Below are 19,240 nucleotides of genomic sequence, written 5' to 3'. Positions count from 1 at the left end.
CATTCGAGAGATGCAAATGAAAACAACCCAATTGCCCATCAACTGGAGACTGGATAAAGAAAATGTGGTTTTTTTATAAAATGGAGTACTATTCAGCCATAAAAAATGAGAAATTAGAGACATTTATAGCTAAATGGATTCACATTGAGGCGATACTCTTAAGTGAAATAAATAGGACACACATGTGTAAATACCGAATAGTTTCTCTGGTGTGAGAAACTGAAAGTGTAAATAAGTACTAAATGTATAACAGGTAATGTGAAATAGGAAGAAAAGAGGCAAAGGGGAAGGAAGTGGGAAGGCTATGGGAAAGGATAGAAGAGAATGGGATTAATATGAGAAAATGGAAAAATAGGAACAAAATCTTTGTAAATAGGGAGGACTGGAGGGGTTGAAGGGAGGGCTGGGCAAAGGTGAAAAATAAGAACCAAGAGAGACTATGTAAAGGTGCAAATTTCCAATGATGAATGTCATTATATTGTATACCTAAAATGTACCAATGATTAGAATGAATAATCGTTAATGCAAAATAGGAAGAAAAGGTCCAAAGGGGTAGGGGTAGTGGGAGGGGCAGGGGAAAGGAAAGAAGGGAAAGGAAAAATGCTGATAAATGGAAAAAATGGAAATAAAGTCTTTGTAAATAGGGAAGGGTGGAGGGGGTGAAGGGAGGGCTAGGAATGGGGAAAAATAAGAACCAAGATGCATTATGTAAAGGTACAATTCCCAATGAGAAATGTAATTGTGTTGTATACCTACAATGTACCAATAAAAGAATTTAATAAAAAAAAAAAGATACGGAGGAAGGGGGAATGCAGGGAGGGAAAGAGGATAATAAAAGAATTAAGATGTTTTATTATATAAGTACCAACTCCACAGAAGGAATATAAACATTGTGTACTGCATACATATATGAGGGGGGCCGTACATCAAGAGATGGGTGGAGAGGGGCGGGAGGGAAAGGAAAGAGGATGGTAAAAGGAATTAGGTGTGTTATGTACTTGTGTACCAAGTCCCCACAAGGAATGTAAACATCATGTACTACAAACACATACTAATAAAAAATAACACAGCTGCCACACTTATCTTGAGCAGCTCATTAAATTCTGTTCATTCTGCCTTAGAAATGCGACTGCTTTTACATGATAAAAGACACAGGCAACAGTCTTTACTAGTGTCCTTTTCTTGTATTGAAATGCCATCATCTTACAAAAGGAATCTCAATGAAGAGATAAATTAGATTCTAATTCTTGCATGGGTTTCTCTGCTTATGTTAGCTATCCTGGCTGTAAAACAAATTATTCCCAACCATAGCCACTTACAAAGCAGCAAATATGGATTATTATCTCAGTGGTTGCTGTGGGTCAAGAAATCAGGAGTGGCTTACTGGATGGTTTTCACACACAGCTTGTATGGTTCCTGCCGTGTAACAGGTGAGGGTGACCTTTGAAGTTACTGTCATCTGAAGGCTTCACTGCAGCTGGAGGATTCATGTCTGTGTGTGTTAATCAGCTTTCTATCACTGTCACAAAATACCTGAGATAGTCAACTTAAAGGAGAGTTTATTTTATCTCAGTTTCCGAGGATGCCATGCACGGTTGGTTTGCCCATTGCTTTTGGGCCTGTGGTCAGGCAGCAGCACATCCTGAGAGCATGTGGTGAAGCAAAGCTGTTCCCCTCATGGGAGCCAGGAAGCATAGGAGATGGGGGATGTGTGTGTGTGTGAAGTCTCAGTATGTCCTCCAAGGGCAGAGCCCGGTATCCTGATGTCCTTTCCACCTCTTAAAGAATCTCCCACTTTTCAGTAGTGCCATGGGCTGGAGACGAAGCCTTTAACAGTGGGCCTTGGGGGGACATTTTAGATCCAAGCCATAGCACTGGTCACTCACATGGCTGTGGGCAGGAGACCCTGGCTCCTCACCTCATGGATCTCTGGATAGGGCAGCTTGATACCTTCACAACACTGCTACTTTATCTCACTTCCCCTCGTGTGAGTGATCCGTGTGAATGATCCAAAAGGGAGAGAGACAGTACTCTTTTATGACCTAATCTTCAAAGTCATGCACTGTTACCACCTCTGTATTCTTTTATTAAAAAAGAGCCAGTAAGTCCAACCCCACACAAAGAGAGGGAAATCAAGCCTACCTCTTGAAGAGAGGAACATCAAGAATTTGTGGATAGATTTTAAACACACATACCATAATTTCTTGAAGTCAAATGCCCTTGAGTATTTAAATTATAATTATATTCTGTAGGAGGGCCATCCCTTTACTTTGTCCCATTTGTTAACTTTTTTCCTACTTAGCATAAGAATGGCCATTATCTAATAGAGGTTAAGAAATTTAGTCTGTGTAGAATCCTATGTTCCTGCAATTTTTCAGGCATAATGTGCTTGGGACTTCTTCTTGTTTACAATGTTGTGGAACTAGGACTTTATCATTTGTTGCATGTTGGGCTGACAGTGGGGAACAGGCAGTTCCAGTGAACAGTCCTGTGAGTTTGGGGTTTCTGCAGTTGTCATTATCTGAAACTGAGATGAGTGTGTAGTCCTGGTATTGGGATACTTTCATTTTCCCCCCTATATATTTGTTCTCACTAGTAATACCTTTTGTCTCTGTTCCATCCCTGTATCAGAGGTAACTGTGAGCCAGGCATTTTAGTGCATGGTAATCCTAGTACTCTGGGAGGCTGAGGCAGGAGGACTGCAAGTTTGAGCCCAGCTTGGGCAGTTAGGGAACTTAGTGACACTTGTCTCAAAATAAAAAATAAAGGACTGGGAATGAAGGCCTTGGGTTCAATTCCAAAGTTTAATTGTGAGCCTCTGAGGGATGGAGAATGATGCATCTTATTTAGCCTTGCTCCTCCTGTTTGCTAGTGCCATGCCTTAAACGTGCCTTGTGCATTTTTGTTGAACATGATTATAGGTGGTGAAAACTGATTTAGGAGGGGTGGCAGCAGCATTGGGTCAGGGAACACACTGAGAAAGTGAAGGGTGGAAAAGGCCGAAGGTGGAGAAGACAAAAGTGTATAGAGCAGGCTGTCCAAAGAGGTGGAGATGGCAGGAATGTGTTTGAGGTGGGGGCATCATAGGAGATTGTTTTTAAACAAGATTGGTGGTGGTGGGGGTGAAGGCAGAGCACAGAGGATTTGGGGGACAGGGAAATACTATGTGTGATATGTAGTGTCAGATGCATGGCATACATTTGTACAAATCCATAGCACATACAACTCTTGAGTGTGAACCCCAGTGTAAACTGTGGAGTGCAAGTGATTCTAATGTGTTAATGTAGGTTCATCATTGGCACTAAATGCAGCCCTGGGGCAAGATGTTGACAGTAGGGGAGGCTGGTTATGCGTGGGAGCAAACAGTATGTAGGGAATCTCTGTACCACTACTCACTTTGGTGTTTGTTTTTGTTTTTGCAGTATTGAGGATTGAACTTAGGGGTGCTCTATCATTGAGCTATAGCCTCAGTATTTCTATTTTATTTTTATCAGAGCTGCAAATTGAGCCCAGTATCTTGAGTGATGAATCAGAAATTGAAATGCATTTTACCATGGGGACAATTTTGATGGATTATGCATTCCAGGGGCTTCATGAGTGGATATACAAGTGTGTTAACCACTTACACACAGTTAAAGGAACAGGGCTGCCAGAGTTCTAAATACTGTTTTATAGCCAAGCCTTCAGTCCTGCGTATTTGTAAGGTGGACACCTTATTAGTATCCAGGGTCGTGTGTGGCTTGGGCACCTTGTCTTGATAAAAAGTTAGAAAATTTAGTGTTAAAGAAAGCACATGAAAAGTGTACAGAATCACTCCTTTTATATAATAGCAATGCAAAACAGTAGCTTAATAGCAGGCAGAGACACAGGCAGTTATAATTGGCCTTGCCTCTCTCACTCCCTGCTCCTTCTCCCATTGTCCAGTCTGTGAATAATATTTTCATTGTCTGAGCCAAGCCACCTTAGTTAAATATTCGATTCTACTAGAGTGATAAACAGGGATTAAACATAGATTTTATGAAAGTAATAAAATGCTTCAGAAAGTACAGTTGCTCAGCCTGGGGCCTATTGCATGTGATAAATTAGTCACACACCTTGTCATGTGTTTCCTTACTGAATGGCAATGGCTCCTTATCTGGATTTAAGCTTGTCACTTTGAGGAAACAAAGATAAGAATTTTGCTGTGTAATAACTATTTTTATAGAGTAATGCTCTTTACTTGAACTTCAGAGAGGAGTGAAATTTCCTGCAACAGCTGCTTGTAAATACTGAGTGCTCAATAAAGGCCTTCCTAGCTTCACCTCCCAGCTGTTGCCTGCACATTACATAGGAGAGCCCTTTCTACTTCCTCCAGAGACACAGCGCTATACCTTTGTGAGTTGGCTAAAAATAACTCATTGGTGTGTTTTTATTATGACAGAAGCAAGTTTATTCATTTAAAAAATACAGCAAGGCTGGACAGTACCATTATTGGTGAGTTTTAAATGTTTAGTTTCTTTTCTTATGTATTTTGTAAAATTTCTATAAAAGCTCATTTTTTTCTTTATTTTTCTTTCCCCCTCCCCTTCTCCCCTTTCCGCTTCCCCCGCTTTCTTTGCTGGGCATCAAACCCAGGGCCTCACTCATGCTAGGCATTGCTTTATGACTGAAGTATACCCAAGCCCTCAAATTTCATTTTTTAAAAACAAAAATACTGTTTCAAAGGCAAAACAATGCAAGTAAAAAGCAATTATCAGTTATTTAGAGGTAATGACTATTAACATCTCCCTTCCAGATCTTTTCCTGTGCAGATAGATCAGTGACATCTTTTTTAAAAAGCAAGGCAATACTGTCTGTATATGAGGATAGGCTAACTGCTACAGCAGCCTTTGGTTTTCATGATCTGGGGAGGGCAAGTGGGTCTTGGTGGGGGTCTTTGCTGGCTTTCTTAAACTTTCCCCTCTTGGCCACCAGGACCTGCTCTTGGCAGAGGAGTGGGGATGAGAAGGCAGATGGTGAATGGCTTGTGGGCCAGTGGAAGAGGCCCTCATCCTTCCTATCCTGTTTTGTGGGCCAAAACATGGTCCCATGACTATCCCTGTGTGCAGGGAAAGCTGGGAAATGTAGTCTAGCCCTGTGTCCAGGAGGAAAAGAAAGACAACTTGCTGGGCTATAACTCAAATTTCTTAGCCAAATACTTTATTTTGAACATGCTTCTATATGCTAAATCTGAGCACCTCTCCATCTTTATCCTTTTGGAAGCCCTAATTGTTCTCTCTGCCTTCTGCTTTCCTTTTCCTCTCCCCTGCTTCCCACATCAGCCACGGAGGTTTTTCCAGAAACATAAGTCAAACTTTGCCTGAAACTTTGCAGTAGTTCCCCCAAGTGGTTGGAATCCTGTCCACCTCCCAGTGCCCCTCTGGTCTCTGACCCCACCCCTCCACAATACCTCCACCTACTGGCCTCTCCCTGTGCTGCTGGGATAAGGGGTTGGTGTCAGCCCTGGCTGAAACCCCTGCCCCACCTCATCACTCTGTCACCTTAGGTCACAAGTCTAGTGTCTTCTCTCCAAAACAGCCTTTCTTTTCCTGAGCATGAAGCCATACATTTTCCACCCCTCTCTCCCTTTCCCTGTCCCCAGTTGCTTTCGCTTAGCTGTTGCAGTATCTGCAAAGCGCTTCCTATCATCAGAAATCATCTTGCTTGTATGTTTGCATTCTGCATTCTTATTCTCTTTCTGCCTGTTGCATTGTGGGTTCTGTGAGGCAGGCACTGTTTATTAACATTTCTGTCCTCAGATACCGTGTCTGGTACCTGTGTGGTACTCTGTAAATACTTGTCAGATGTAGGGAAACGATTACATGTTCTTACATATTTTTAGTGACAGTATTGTAGCCAATTGCATGGAATTAGGTTCTTCTTTATTGTTGTATCCTTACATCTTAGAACAGGTGCTTGTATTTATTAAATATGAATGAATCAGATTCCCTTAGAAGATTCTAGCTAGTCCTTCTTTAAAATTTTTTCAAATCCACTTACTCATATAAATGTTGTCTGGTTTTTTTTCCTCCTTTGAGAAGTAGACCTGTCCCATTTAAGACTATTTATTCAACATGAATGTGAACTCAGGGCAGCCAGGTATTAACTGCTTATCCTGTTCCTTCAAATCCAGTTAAGATTCAGTTGAGACTTTATCAAATCTATGGAAGACCCAGGACTCTACCCAGAATTCCTGAAAACTCCAATAAAGAGGCAGTTTCTCTGGCCAGAGTTCTTGCCCTCTACTCCATGGAATGTGTCTGGTAGTTCCTGACTTTCCTTCCTACACACAGACGTTTATTCATCTGCCCCAGAGCAGTCACAAGGACAGGACTGTGCTGTGCAAACTGAACCACGGCATTATCTGAGCTGGGTAGAATCAGGTCCTGCTGCTTAGCAGTTCCTCTTCTCAAAGGGTCTTTCTCACCTCCTGCTGCCAGATCAGACATCTGCTCTTTTAGCTGGCACCCAGCATTGGCCTGCAGATTATCACTCCCTTTAACAGTATCCATGGTTCCCTGAGGCTTCCTCCTGCCCTGGAGTATTTGGGGGAATTGCTGGCCTCAGTATTTGTAATTAGGCTCCTTCTTCTCCGACAGTTTCCTGTTTTCCATTTCTTCTGAATGACTCCTCATCCCTCTCAAGTCTGAACACCTTTACCTGGCAGACTGATGGTTTTAAATTTGTATGCTATGGCTACAAACTTCTCAGGTATACAAAGAACTCCACACCAGTAGGCTGCCAAATTTTGATTCATATGTGAGAAATATGTTCACTGTCATCCCTTGAGGTGAGCAGGTCATGGGAGCATCACACAATTAGTAGCAGGGTACAACGTGGTGAGAAACAGAAAAGCACCTCTGCCTATATAACTTCCCATGCTAATGAAAGAGTCTGTGCCCTCTGGACTGTGAGAATATAAAAGATAGTTCAAGGTGGTCCCCATGGCAGTCACCAGAGCCAGGGGAAGAGCACTTTAACCCCAGCGCTTTTGTAAACACATGAAGACACTGTTATGCTATGTCAGTGATATATTTCAGTTATTCTCGACTTGTCTGGTGTTGTTTTATGTCTCTTAATCACTTTATGAAGCTGTCAAACTTGAACACACATTGTTGCTTTTGTTTTTGTGGTGCTGGTGATGGACCCCAAGGCCTTGTGCATGGAAGACAAGTGTTCTATGTAGCTATACATCCCTTGTACCCCAGCCCATGTTTGACGGGTGACCAAGCACATATACACACAAATTGAGACTGTCTTCTTTAACATATATGTATTTCCTGTTGTAGTTGTGTGTGGGCAGCCTTGTTCAGGGATAGATGGTTGGATTGGTGAAGGAATCCTAGAGTGTAAGTTTTCTTTGATTGCATGGATGTATGATCTGTGATTGGCTGACAGAGGTCCATTACCCTGTTTTCTCCATGTCTTATTTTGACATTAAAGAACATTAATGTTTTCTTCCCCCTCACCACTGGGTTTTGACTAAATGTATTGGACAGATGAATTTCATGTACTTCTCTCTTGCTGCTCAGCATTTGTGTTCTTTGCATTCTTCTTGGATAACTTTCTGCAGTTATCGTTAAGACATTCAGGAGACAGGAAATGGCCTAGAGCCATGATGGCAAACCTTTCAGGGATGAGTGCCCAAACTGCAACCTAAAATCCACTCATTTATCACAAAGTGCCAACCCTACAATTAGACCTGAATACCGAGTTTTTAGTTTAGAAAAAGCAACTCATATATTAACATCTTTTGTCTTAAAAGAAAAATAACATGCATGCCATACGTTCGCCACCACTCTTAAATGCTTGGCCACCCCATGCTCTTTTGAGTGGTTCCATCATAGGGTCTTATACTGTTGGTCTGCTTATCGCTTCCATTAGAACCACAGGCATATTCATGTTTATATTTTGAGGCCAGATTCCATACCCAGTGCATAGGAGATATTGGAATGAATGAATAATTGACTAACTTCTGAGATGGTTTGGATGGTTATCATGCAGGATGTTGCTTTTTATTGGAACTGAAAAATTATTTTTGCTCACTGATGGCAGCATTTTGAAAAGCACTGTGATTTTGAGGAAATACCTTAACACATGAAACCTTTATTATTTTCTATCTCTGGACCTTACGAATGTATTAGCTTCAAAGGAGGAATTATTTATTATATTCATGGCACCTGGTTGTTCTTGGAGACGTCTAGTGGGTGGTTTCATGCGTGCGGTTGTGTCTTGATATTACTAGGAAATACTTCTTCAAATGTCAGGAACAATTGATTCTGATGACCTAGTTTGAAATTACACTTGGGCCTGATTATTCTGGTTACTACAGTTTCCAGAGTCTTGGCAATTTAGAGCTGCAGTGTTGCTTTTTAAACTACACTATAGGAAGAATTGCCTGTGTTTGAATTGATCTATTCTGTATGACTAAGTGTGACTGAGTAGAAATCATGGACTTTAATGTTGGTTGTGAGAGAGCAATTCATTAACGTCAGTTTCTAACCTTCTTTTTTTCCCTCTCCAACAGGGAGAATCCCGTATTCTCAGAGTGAAAGTTGTTTCTGGAATTGATCTTGCCAAAAAGGACATCTTTGGAGCCAGGTATGTCTGCTTTAGGGTGTGTGTGTGTGTTCATGTGCGTGTGCCTTCCTGCCCCTGGACAGCTTGGCTAGCACTTTTCAAATTTAGGCACGCACCACAACCATCTGGGAGGCTTCTTAAGGAAAGTCAGCGAGACCACCTGCAGAAATTTATTTAGTTCCTGATATTGACCTGTTGGGCTTGGGCCCACATTTGCAGAGGATGTAACAGTGCATCACAATGGTAGTTAGCAGGCTTGGCCTTCACATGGGCTGATTATGTGGGAAAGTAGATTGTGGTGTGTGGGTTTGTCAACCCCTCAATAGAAAACCAGTTTGGGAATATGGCTGTGCTCATTTTAATACAGCTGGCCCTCAGTATCCATGGTTCTCCACCTGTATATTCAGCCACATCATGTCAAAAACACTTGAGTAAAAAATACTGCATCTATAATGAACATGTACAGATGTTTTTTTCTTGCCATTATTCCCTAAGCAAAAGTGTTTACATGGTATTTACATTGTGTTAGGTACTGTAAGTAATTTAGAGATGAGTTTAAGTGTATGGGAGGATATGTATAGAATAGTTCTGGTGCACACCAATGACTGTGCTATTTGTGTAGGGAACTGAGCATCTGTGGGTCTTGGAATAAGTCTCCTGTGGACACTTGAGCAATGGATAAAAATACATATTCCTAACTTGGGGAAGTATAAATGTGTCATTTGTTCCCAGGAGATTGGCTATTGTGGACCTGTATAATCTGAGTTAAGAGATTGATGATTTGGGTGAATTTGGTGATTACTGTGTTGGTTACAGAAGAACCAGCTGGGAAACAGCCTAAGCTTTCTAGGTGTTGAAGCTGTTTTGCTTTCATGGTACACATGATACTCATAGTCTTCAATCCACCCTTTAGCTCTCTGTGATGTACGGCATGAAGTTTTTGGCTGGTGGCTGGATGACGGTAGAGCCCCTTAGAAGTAGGACACAAACCAGACTTTGGAGATGAGAGATCTTTTGAACTTGGACCTAGGAGAGATGTGAGATGGTCTAACCCAGCTTTGCCTTATTGTTGACAGAACTCAACTTCAGGAGGACCCACCTACACAACCAGGTTACACAGGCTAGTAGTGTGGAACGGCAGCCAAAATGGCCTCCTTATCCCCTGCCCGGGGCTCTTGGCACTTTTTAGCAAGCCTGTCTGGGTCTCCATGAGTCTTTATGATGAAAGAAGGTGATCCCTGAGGATTCCTCTTATCAGATTTCCTCTTGTGAGTTCCCTGTGTTATGGCCCTTGGGGACTCCCTGGTTAGAGGGCCTGCACATGGTTCAGAAGACCCTTTATGATGAGGCCTCTTTCCATTCGGCTATCTTCCTCTGCTGCTAGTGGTAATTACACCTCTGTTTCCAGAACTAGCACACATCATACACCATTTAGTGTTGTCCTTTAAAAAAAACTGGTAAGTTACTGGAATGAAACCTAGAGAAATTATTAAAAGATAAAACTGATGCAACAGTGGATGCAATCTTTTTAAAAATTCCTGTGCCTATGAGTGTCTCAAATGACTCATAGAGAGCTATTGCTCAGTCATGTCACCTGGAACCTCCTATCTCAGTGTTGTTTCAGGTCACTGACCGCAGCCTGTACTGCTCATACTGTCAGAAGGGGACGCAAATCCACGTGGAGATCCTTTATCACTTGAGCAGAGGTGAACAGCACTGGGGCACAGGCAAGAAAATCCACCCCCACCCCTGCAACAGCTTCAGTTGGTTCCATGAGTCCATGCTCCTCACTCCCCTAAAATGAAACACCATTTCCTGGAGTCCTCAGATTCCATACCTAGCAAAGAGTCCCTTATATCTTGCCTTTTCTGTGAAGCCTTTCAAGAAAATTTTTGCTCACCTGTATTTTTTTCTTAACCCCTTTAGCTGCCATAGTGGGCACAGTCTCCCTTTGGTTGTCACAGATGCATGATCTGGTGGCTATCTAGTATTTGTTTCACTTGTCTCTGTTACTATATTGGAAGTTCATGGCAGACAGACGCTTACATTTTTGGGCCTTTCTCCCATTCCCAATGGACAGAGATCCAAGAACTAGAACAAAAATGTTGCTTTTTAAATATTTACACATCTGCATGATGACAAGTTGGCCGTGCTCTTAGGGCAGAAATTCCTCTTTCTGAACTCTTATCATTTTAAAAAGAAGTTGGTTTTAGAAATTCTGATGCTGTTTTGAAAGTTGATTAGGTTTTTCTTTTGTCCAAATCCCTTTGTTAAAAAATGAAGTTGTATTAACTTTTTTTTTTTTTTTGTTAAGATCGAACTCGGGACCTTGTGCTTGTGAGGCAGGCGCCGGAACCACTGGGCTAAATCCCCAGCTAAAAAAATGACATTGATTCATATTATATTTCTCAGCCTAAGATGATTTGAGGCTGAAATTGTAGTGAATTAGATTCCAAATCTTAGAAAAGCCAAGCAAATTCAGTCTTGATATTTTATTATTTATATGAAAACAGGCAAAGGCATTTCTTAGGAACAAGAAAAGGAGGAACTATTCTCCATGATGTTCATTAGAGAGACAAATAGTATTGTCGTCTAATGGCAAAGTGCCAGAAAATGAGCCAGAACCTCTGAGTCCCTGTTCCATCCTTCATTCTCTTAAATTAATTAATGAAAAGCCACATTTTCCCTCCTACCTTCCTCCTTCTCTCTCTGCCTCTCTCGGGCACCACTGTCTTGGAAGTGGTGTAGTTCTTTAAGTACCTGTATGCTGGTGAGGCCAGCAAAGTCTGAAGGGCCAGGTGACAGTACAGGTTGGTGCCCTGTTGGCATCTCACCTGGGGGTAGCACTTGTTGCCTGATGACCTGCCTTCTTTCTCTACATTACTTTGGTGAAATCCTTCAAAACCACTTATGTCATAGTTTGTCTGTTCAGAGCAAGGGTGATGGTTTCCTTGTGCTTGGGTTCTGGAGTTGGGGAAGAGCCCATCTAATTGATGGCAGTTCTGAGGTTTAGTTTAAGAATGTGGTTTCAGGCATAGGAAGTTTTGTAGCATGTGTTCCCTGCTGTCTCTTTTGTCCTTCAGAGCTCTGAGCTGGCCAGGGTCTGTTCACCCTTGGGCTCTCTCCTGGGTGTCCCCTCCACCTTGCCTGCCTCCCTTAAGGAAAACAAGGCTGGTGAGGAAACCCTGCTATAGAAGGGCAGCAGATAGAGGAAGTAGGGTAGGTTTGTGAGCGGCGCTGTCAGAGTCATGGATGTGATGAAAATCACATAGGCAGAGATGTGTTAGAGTCAGGGACCTGTGGTTTCTGGAGCTCCATCTCCTTTGTCTGCCAGGGAGGTCTGGTCCCTTGGGCCAAGGTGAGGCAGAGTGGTAGGCCAGAGTTATGGTGAGTGGGGGTGTAATGTGTGATGGGTAGAAATGCCTTTGAGACTGTAGAGAGTTTGTCCCTCCTTGCCCTTCCAGCATGAAGATGGAGGCTGTCTGAGGCCTGGTCTGAGAACTAGTTGCAGGGAGTTGGCCAATCCTTCCTTGAGAGACCATTGCCTGAAAGGCTTTCTCGTTTTTGCTTCTCTCAGCCCCAGTTCAGTGCTTGGGGTAGAAGATTGTTTTCCCTCTCCCCTCCAGTTCAGTTGGTTTTATTAAAGGAACCTCTGTTCAGAGCAGACTGGAGAGCTGAGTTGTGGCTCCACCTGAACACCAGCACAGTCAGCAGGGTGAGGAGCACTCCAGTCCAGAGAGAGGAGTTCCCTTCCTGCCATGGAGGCCCAAGAAGTGTTGTTGTACAGTCTCTACAGCCTGTCACCTAGTTGTGGGCACTTTTGTGTACAGAAGTGTAGAAGCGCTACATGGGATGGGATGTCAGGATGCAAGGTGTAACTGAGACCCCACTCACCCTAGGTCAGAGCTTCCCTTCTTTATTACCTATACCATCAAAAAAAATGTCAAGTGATTTTAAAAAACAACAATAATGCTAAGCAAAAGTAAATCTAACCCCCTGAACAGCAGACCATGTGTAAAATGCCAGTACAACATGAAAAGGGAAGTAGAGCTCTGCTCCAAACAAGCGTCTTTAGACCCCACAGCCCACCCGTCTTCCCTCTGAGCCTTTGCTCTTGCAGTCCTGTGCCTGAGATTGCTCCCCAACCCTGACCTCACTCTGGTTTGGGCTGTGCCTTTGATGGCTCAGCCTTCAGGACTCAGCTAGGTGATTGCCATCTCCTTCATCACTCAGGCAGCCTCACAGAGTCACTTTCTGCCATTGCTGTGCCCAGAATTCCGAGGCACCTCAGGGCACAGATCTGTCAGTGGACTTCGCTTGTTATATAATTAGAAGTGTTTCTTTCAACTCAAAAAATTTCATAAACACATGGAAATTGAACAACACACTTCTGAATAACCAATGGGTCACAGGAAATTAAAGAAGAAATCAGACAGTTCCTTCAATGAAATGACAATGAGAATACAACATATTGGAATCTATGGGACACAAAGCAGTCTTATGAGGGAAATTCATAGCAGTGAATATGCATATTAGGAAAACAGAACGAGCCCAATTAAACAACCTCATGCTGAACCTCAAGCTTCTAGAAAAAGAAGAGCAGGACAACCCCAAAGCTCATACAAGGGAGGAAATTATAAAGATCAGAGGAGAAATCAATGCAATGGAGACTAAGAGAACAATACAAAAAAATAATGAAGCCAAGAGTTGGTTCTTCGAAAGAATCAACAAAATTGACAAACCTTTAGCCAACTTTGTCAGAAAAAAGGAAAGAAAAGGCCCAAATCCATGCAATTAGGAATGAAAAGGGTGAAATGACAACAGACCCAGCAGAAATACAGAAGATCATCAGTACCTACTTCCAGAACCTATATGCCAATAAGATGGACAACACAGAAGAAATGGGCATATTCCTAGATACATATGAATTACCAAAGTTGAATGAAGAAGACCTAAAAATTCTGAACAACCCAATATCAACCAATGAAATTGAAAATGTAATTAAAAACTTAACAACTAAGAAAAGCCCGGGCCCTGATGGCTTCACTGCTGAATTCTACAAGACATTTAGAGAGGAACTGCTGCCACTACTGTTTAAACTCTTCAGTGAAATTGAAAGGGAAGCAATACTCCCAAATTCATTCCTGGAAGCAAGCATCACCTTGATCCTCAAAGCAGAGAGAGACCCAACTGAAAAAGAGAACTATAGGCCAATCTCACTAAGGAACATAGATGCAAAAATCCTTAATAAGATAATGGCAAACAGAATGCAGATCATCAAGAAGATCATACACTCTGATCAAGTGGGATTCATCCCAGGGATGCAGAGATGGTTCAATATATGAGAATCAATCAATGTAATACGCTGTATCAATAGAGCCAAGGACAAAAACCATATGATTATCTCCATAGATGCAGAAAAAGCATTTGACAGAATCCAACATGCATTTATCATAAAACTACGAAAAACTGGAATAGATGGTCTCTACTTCAAACTGATAGAAGCCATCTATGAAAAACCAACAGCCAATATCATACTCAATGGTCAAAAACTGAAATCCTTCACACTAAAATCAGGAACAAGACAAGGATGTCCACTGTCACCACTCTTGTTCAATATAGTTCTGGAAACATTAGCCACGGCAATTAGACAAGAGAAAGAAATAAAAGGAATAAAGATAGCTAATGAAGAAGTCAAATTATCATTATTTGCAGATGACATGATACTCTATATAGAAGACCCCAAGAACTCCTCCAAAAGTCTACTAGACTTAATAACCAAATTCAGGCAAGTAGCTGGTTCCAAGGTCCACACACAAAAATCAATAGCTTTCCTCTACACCAATGACAGACTCACTGAGAGAGAAATAGGGCCAATAATTCCTTTCACAGTAGCATCCAAAAACCTGAAATACCTAGGAATCATCCTAACGAAAGAAATCAAAGACCTCTTCTCTGGAAACTATGGCACTCTGAAAAGAGAGATTGAAGATGATATCAGAAAATGGACAGACATCCCCTGCTCCTGGGTAGGAAGGATTAACATAGTGAAAATGGCCATACTTCCAAAACTGCTATATAGATTTAATGCAATTCCAATTGAGATCCCAGCAGCATACTTCATGGACCTTGAGAAAACAATCCAAAAATTCATTTGGAACAAGAAGAGACCCAGAATAGTAAAAGGAATTCTAGGTAACAGAGACATGGCAGGGAGTATCACAATCCCCAACCTGCAACTATACTACAAAGCTACTGTGATAAAAACAGCATGGTACTGGCAAAGAAATAGACCTGAGGACCAGTGGAACAGATTAGAAGATGCAGAAACAACGCCAAACACACTCAGCCATCTCATCTTCGATAAAGGAGCCAAACACCCTCACTGGAGAAAAGATAGCCTCTTTAATAAATGGTGCTGGAAAAATTGGGCTTCAACTTGCCAAAGATTAAAACTAGACCTGTATCTCTCACCATGCACTCAACTAAAATCGAAATGGATTAAAGATCTAAATATTAAAATAGAAACTCTGAACCAGTTGGAACAGAGGTTAGGTAGAACCCTTGACAACATCAGTGTAGGAAAAGATTTTATGAACAAAACCTCAGTTGCCCATGAACTAGCACAAACAATCAACAAGTGGGATCTCTTCTTATTAAAAGACTTCTGGACAGCAAGAGAAACCACCAGCAGTGTGAAGAGACAACGCACAGTGTGGGAAAAATTCTTCACCTGCTCTTACTCAGACAAAGGTCTACTATCTCGAATCTATAAAGAACTTAAAAAAGATCAGACCTCCCAAATTTAAAGACCCAATCGAAAAATGGGCATCTGAAATGAACAGACATTTCTCAGACAAAGAAGTAGAAATAGCAAATAAATACATGAAAAAATGTTCAACATCACTGGTCATTCGAGAGATGCAAATGAAAACAACGCTGAGATTCCACTTCACTCCAGAAAGAATGGCTGTATCATGAAATCAACCAATAAGAAATGCTGGCGGGGGTGTGGGGCAAGAGGAACCCTGCTCCACTGCTGGTGGGAGTATAGACTGGTGCAAGCACTGTGGAAATCAGTATGGAGATACCTCAAAGAACTAGGACTGGAAGTCCCATTTGATCCTGCTATTCCACTGCTGGGGCTCTTCCCCAAAGAATTAAAGGAATCATACCACAGTGATAGATGTGCACCCATGTTCATAGCAGCACAGTTTGTAATAGCTAAAACTTGGGAAACAGCCCAGTTGCCCATCAACTGGAAACTGGATAAAGAAAATGTGTTTTTTTTATAAAATGGAGTACTACTCAGCCATAAAAAATGAGAAATTAGAGACATTTATAGCTAAGTGGATGCACATTGAGGTGATACTCTTAAGTGAGATAAATAGGACACACATGAATAAATACCGAATAGTTTCTCTGGTGTGAGAAACTGAAAGTGTAAATAAGGACTAAATGTATAATAGGTCATGTGAAATAGGAAGATAAGGGGCAAAGGGGAAGGAAGTGGGAGGGCTAGGGGAAAGGATAGAAGGGAATGGGATTAATATGAGAAAATGGAAAAATAGGAATAAAATCTTTGTAAATAGGGAGGACTGGAGGGGTTGAAGGGAGGGCTGGGCAAGGGTGAAAAATAAGAACCAAGAGAGACTATGTAAAGGTGCAAATTTCCAATGATGAATGTCATTATATTGTATACCTAAAATGTACCAATGATTAGAATGAATAATCGATAATGTAGAATAGGAAGAAAAGGTCCAAAGGGGCAGGGGTAGTGGGAGGGGCAGGGGAAAGGAAAGAAGGGAAAGGAAAAATGCTGAGAAATGGAAAAAATGGAAATAAAGTCTTTGTAAATAGGGAAGGGTGGAGGGTGTGAAGGGAGGGCTAGGAATGGGGAAAAAATAAGAACCAAGATGCATTATGTAAAGGTACAATTCCCAATGCGAAATGTAATTGTGTTGTATACCTACAATGTACCAATAAAAGAATTTAATTTAAAAAAAAAAAAGAAGTGTTTCTTTCTCCTGAACTAAACTGCTAGCTTACGATGACTACGATAATATTTTACAGTGCTTATTTTTTTTACCTTCCACGTACTAGTCTAGCACATAAAACTAGCAGAAATACTGTATTTGCTGAAAGAATGCATGAATTGGGCCCTAGTCTAAGTTCTTCTTCCCTCCTTTTCTTACTCCTTCTTAGAAAGCTCACTATTTAGGGCTGGGGATTTAGCTCAGTGGTGGTTCCGCCGCCTGCCTGGCAAGCGCAAGGACCGGAGTTCGATCTCTGGTACCAAAAACAAAAACAAACAAAAAAGAAAGCTCACTGTTTAAATTTGCCATGAATTTACTGCCACTTCTCTCAATTGATTCCCTCCCTCCCTCTCTCCCTCTCTTCTTTCTTTTCCTGGAGATTGAGTCCAGGGCCTTTGCACTAAGCGACTTCTCCAGATCTTTAAATTATTTTAAATTTTGAGACAGGATCTCACTAAATCACTAAATTGCCCAAGCTGGGCTCAGACTTCTGACCCTATGCCTCAGTCTCAGCCTGGTAGAGTGCTGGGGTTACAAGTGTGCACCACCATACCCAGCATACTTGCATTTTTTCAGGCAAGTTCTCACTCATCTCTCTAGGGCCAGTTCCAGTGGCAACAAACCTGCTAAGGTCCTGTTCCCCAAGAAACCAGAACAGCTGCTGTCCCCTGAGCTATAGTGTTTGTGTGAGTCTCCTCCTTCCTCCAGCTTCGCATCTTGGTAGAGCTGGAAGGCTCAGAGGCTGCAGCCCTGCCTTATTACTCTTTCTAGGCCCAGGGGTTTTGCATGTGGCAGTGGCTGTTAAAGCAGCATGCTGTATGAGCATGTGTGTCTTGGTTCAGGGCTGCTAGCCTGAAAGAGGGACTGGCTTTACTCCTTCTCCTGGATGTGCCCTGGGCTCATCACCCCTCTCTCCTAGGCATCCGGGAGAGTTGCTTTCTTTAATTCTCACAGAGGCGCTGTGTAGACCAGCAGAAGAGGCCAACCCGGGACTCGAAAGAAAGGTGAGAGAGAGGTTAAGGGAAGCAAGCTCAAGTCTGGCACCAGAGAAAAGAATCTTAGGCTATTGAGGGACGCATGCAGGAACAGTTTCTGTTTGATGCTGGTGTTTATGCAAAGCTACTACCTCGCCCCACAGAAGGAGTACACTCTGTTATTATGGTAGATCCTAGAAACTTCTTGGTGCATGAGGTTGAGCTCAGTGGGGAATAGAAGGTCAGGGCTCTGCATCAGCTCCTAGGCATTAAAGGTCAGAACAGAGCCAAGGATGTGAGTAGTGGATGAGGGAGCACACAGGTGCTGCAGGCCACCTCGGCCACCCTCCCATACAAAAGAAGTAGAGGCAGTGGGTCATGCACAAGGCTCAAGGAACCAAGGCAGTTACAGGAAGGAGAGGCTACAGCAGTGTCAGAAACCTCATCAGCCTTCACAGGTGAGGATCAGCTGGGTACCTTACTTGGCTGGGATGCCTTATAGATACTTTTTGGTGGGGCAGGGACAGTTCCTGGTGTCTGGCCACAGTGATGTGTATAGTTAGGGGTAGATAAGTTGTAGTTTACCTGAAGTGGGGTGTAAGGATGGAGGTAGCAATTCATAATAGCTCATGTTTATTGAGCACCTACCATGTACCAGGCACAACCCCCACCCCACTTTATTTGTACAGACAGCACAGGAAGACACTAGTCTCATGCAGATGGCAGGGCACCGATGACTATTCCTTTTGTACTTGTGTTGCAGCCAGAAGGCTTTACTTGGAGCCTGGGCTTCATGAAGACCTGGACTCTTTGGGGAGCCCGAGCTAGAGTAAAAAATGAAGCTGGAGGTGAGCCGCACTGGATTTTGGTGCAGCAGAGCCTAAGACCCTTGGCAATATGGGGTTGAGGACAGTTCCTAAGCTTGGTGTGGTTGAGGTGGACAAGTCAGTTGAGCTTGTGGCTGACATCTTTGTGATCTTGGGCTTAACCTCCCCTAGCTTAACAAGGCCCTTTATATCCTTGGCATGTGCACTCACTGGCTTTGTCATCATTGGCCTGTGTCTTTTTCAGGCCCTTGTGCCTCTTGGCAAAAAATGTGTTCTCGGACATGTAGGGTTTGCCCCTTTAAGACATTTATATCTTTGTGATTTGGATTTCTTGATGTCATTTTTGTGTCATCTTCAAGACTGGTTGTGTGTAGTATGGTTCTTAGCTTTATCCATGCCTTCTATAAGTTGTGGCTCTGGAAGTGAGTGCTTGGTACCCAAAGAAAGACCCAAGTATGGTTTGAATTTTATTATAAGAGCATATTTGGTTCCCTAATAGCTCCATGCAGTAGGCACTATGTTCTTCCTATTTTGCAAATAAGGAAACTGAGGAAGAAAGATTCAGTAGGTTGTAACATCTATACCACCATTAAGTTACCAAGGTGGGACCTGCCAGAGCCTAGGTGCCTAACAGAAATCATTTATATACAGACTGGTACTAAGCACTTGCAGGTTGGCTGGCAGTGTGCACCTGTACCCAATGTGATGTTATCACATTCTGCCTGAACTTGATGAAGACAGAGTAATTGCTTCCATTTGATAGGTGAGGAAACTGGGAGGTTGTCATCAGCCCAAGGTCAGATGA

The 19,240-nt window shown here is 42.4% G+C and overlaps 1 protein-coding gene across 6 annotated transcripts in view; it reads left to right on the top strand.

The window, feature by feature from the left end:
• Nedd4l (NEDD4 like E3 ubiquitin protein ligase) overlaps window positions 1-19,240 on the top strand; it is a 353,886-nt gene that overhangs the window by 110,910 nt on the left and 223,736 nt on the right. For 5 of the 6 annotated variants that reach the window (XM_004858402.4, XM_087189046.1, XM_004858400.4 and 2 more), the window contains exon 2: window positions 8,546-8,619. In XM_004858402.4, the coding sequence (XP_004858459.1) occupies window positions 8,546-8,619 (74 nt within the window). Of the gene's footprint in view, window positions 1-4,315; window positions 4,474-8,545; window positions 8,620-19,240 lie in introns of those variants that run through there. The other variant, XM_087189022.1, reaches the window with a different exon arrangement.

Source organism: Heterocephalus glaber, unplaced genomic scaffold, assembly GCF_053883595.1.
Source record: "Heterocephalus glaber isolate CG9 unplaced genomic scaffold, H.glaber_assembly_v1.0 deba00000331, whole genome shotgun sequence".
In the NCBI taxonomy this organism is placed as follows: Eukaryota; Metazoa; Chordata; class Mammalia; order Rodentia; family Bathyergidae; genus Heterocephalus; species Heterocephalus glaber.
The sequence above is the reverse complement of the archived record's forward strand: the minus strand, read 5'-3'. Positions and strand labels throughout refer to the sequence as shown.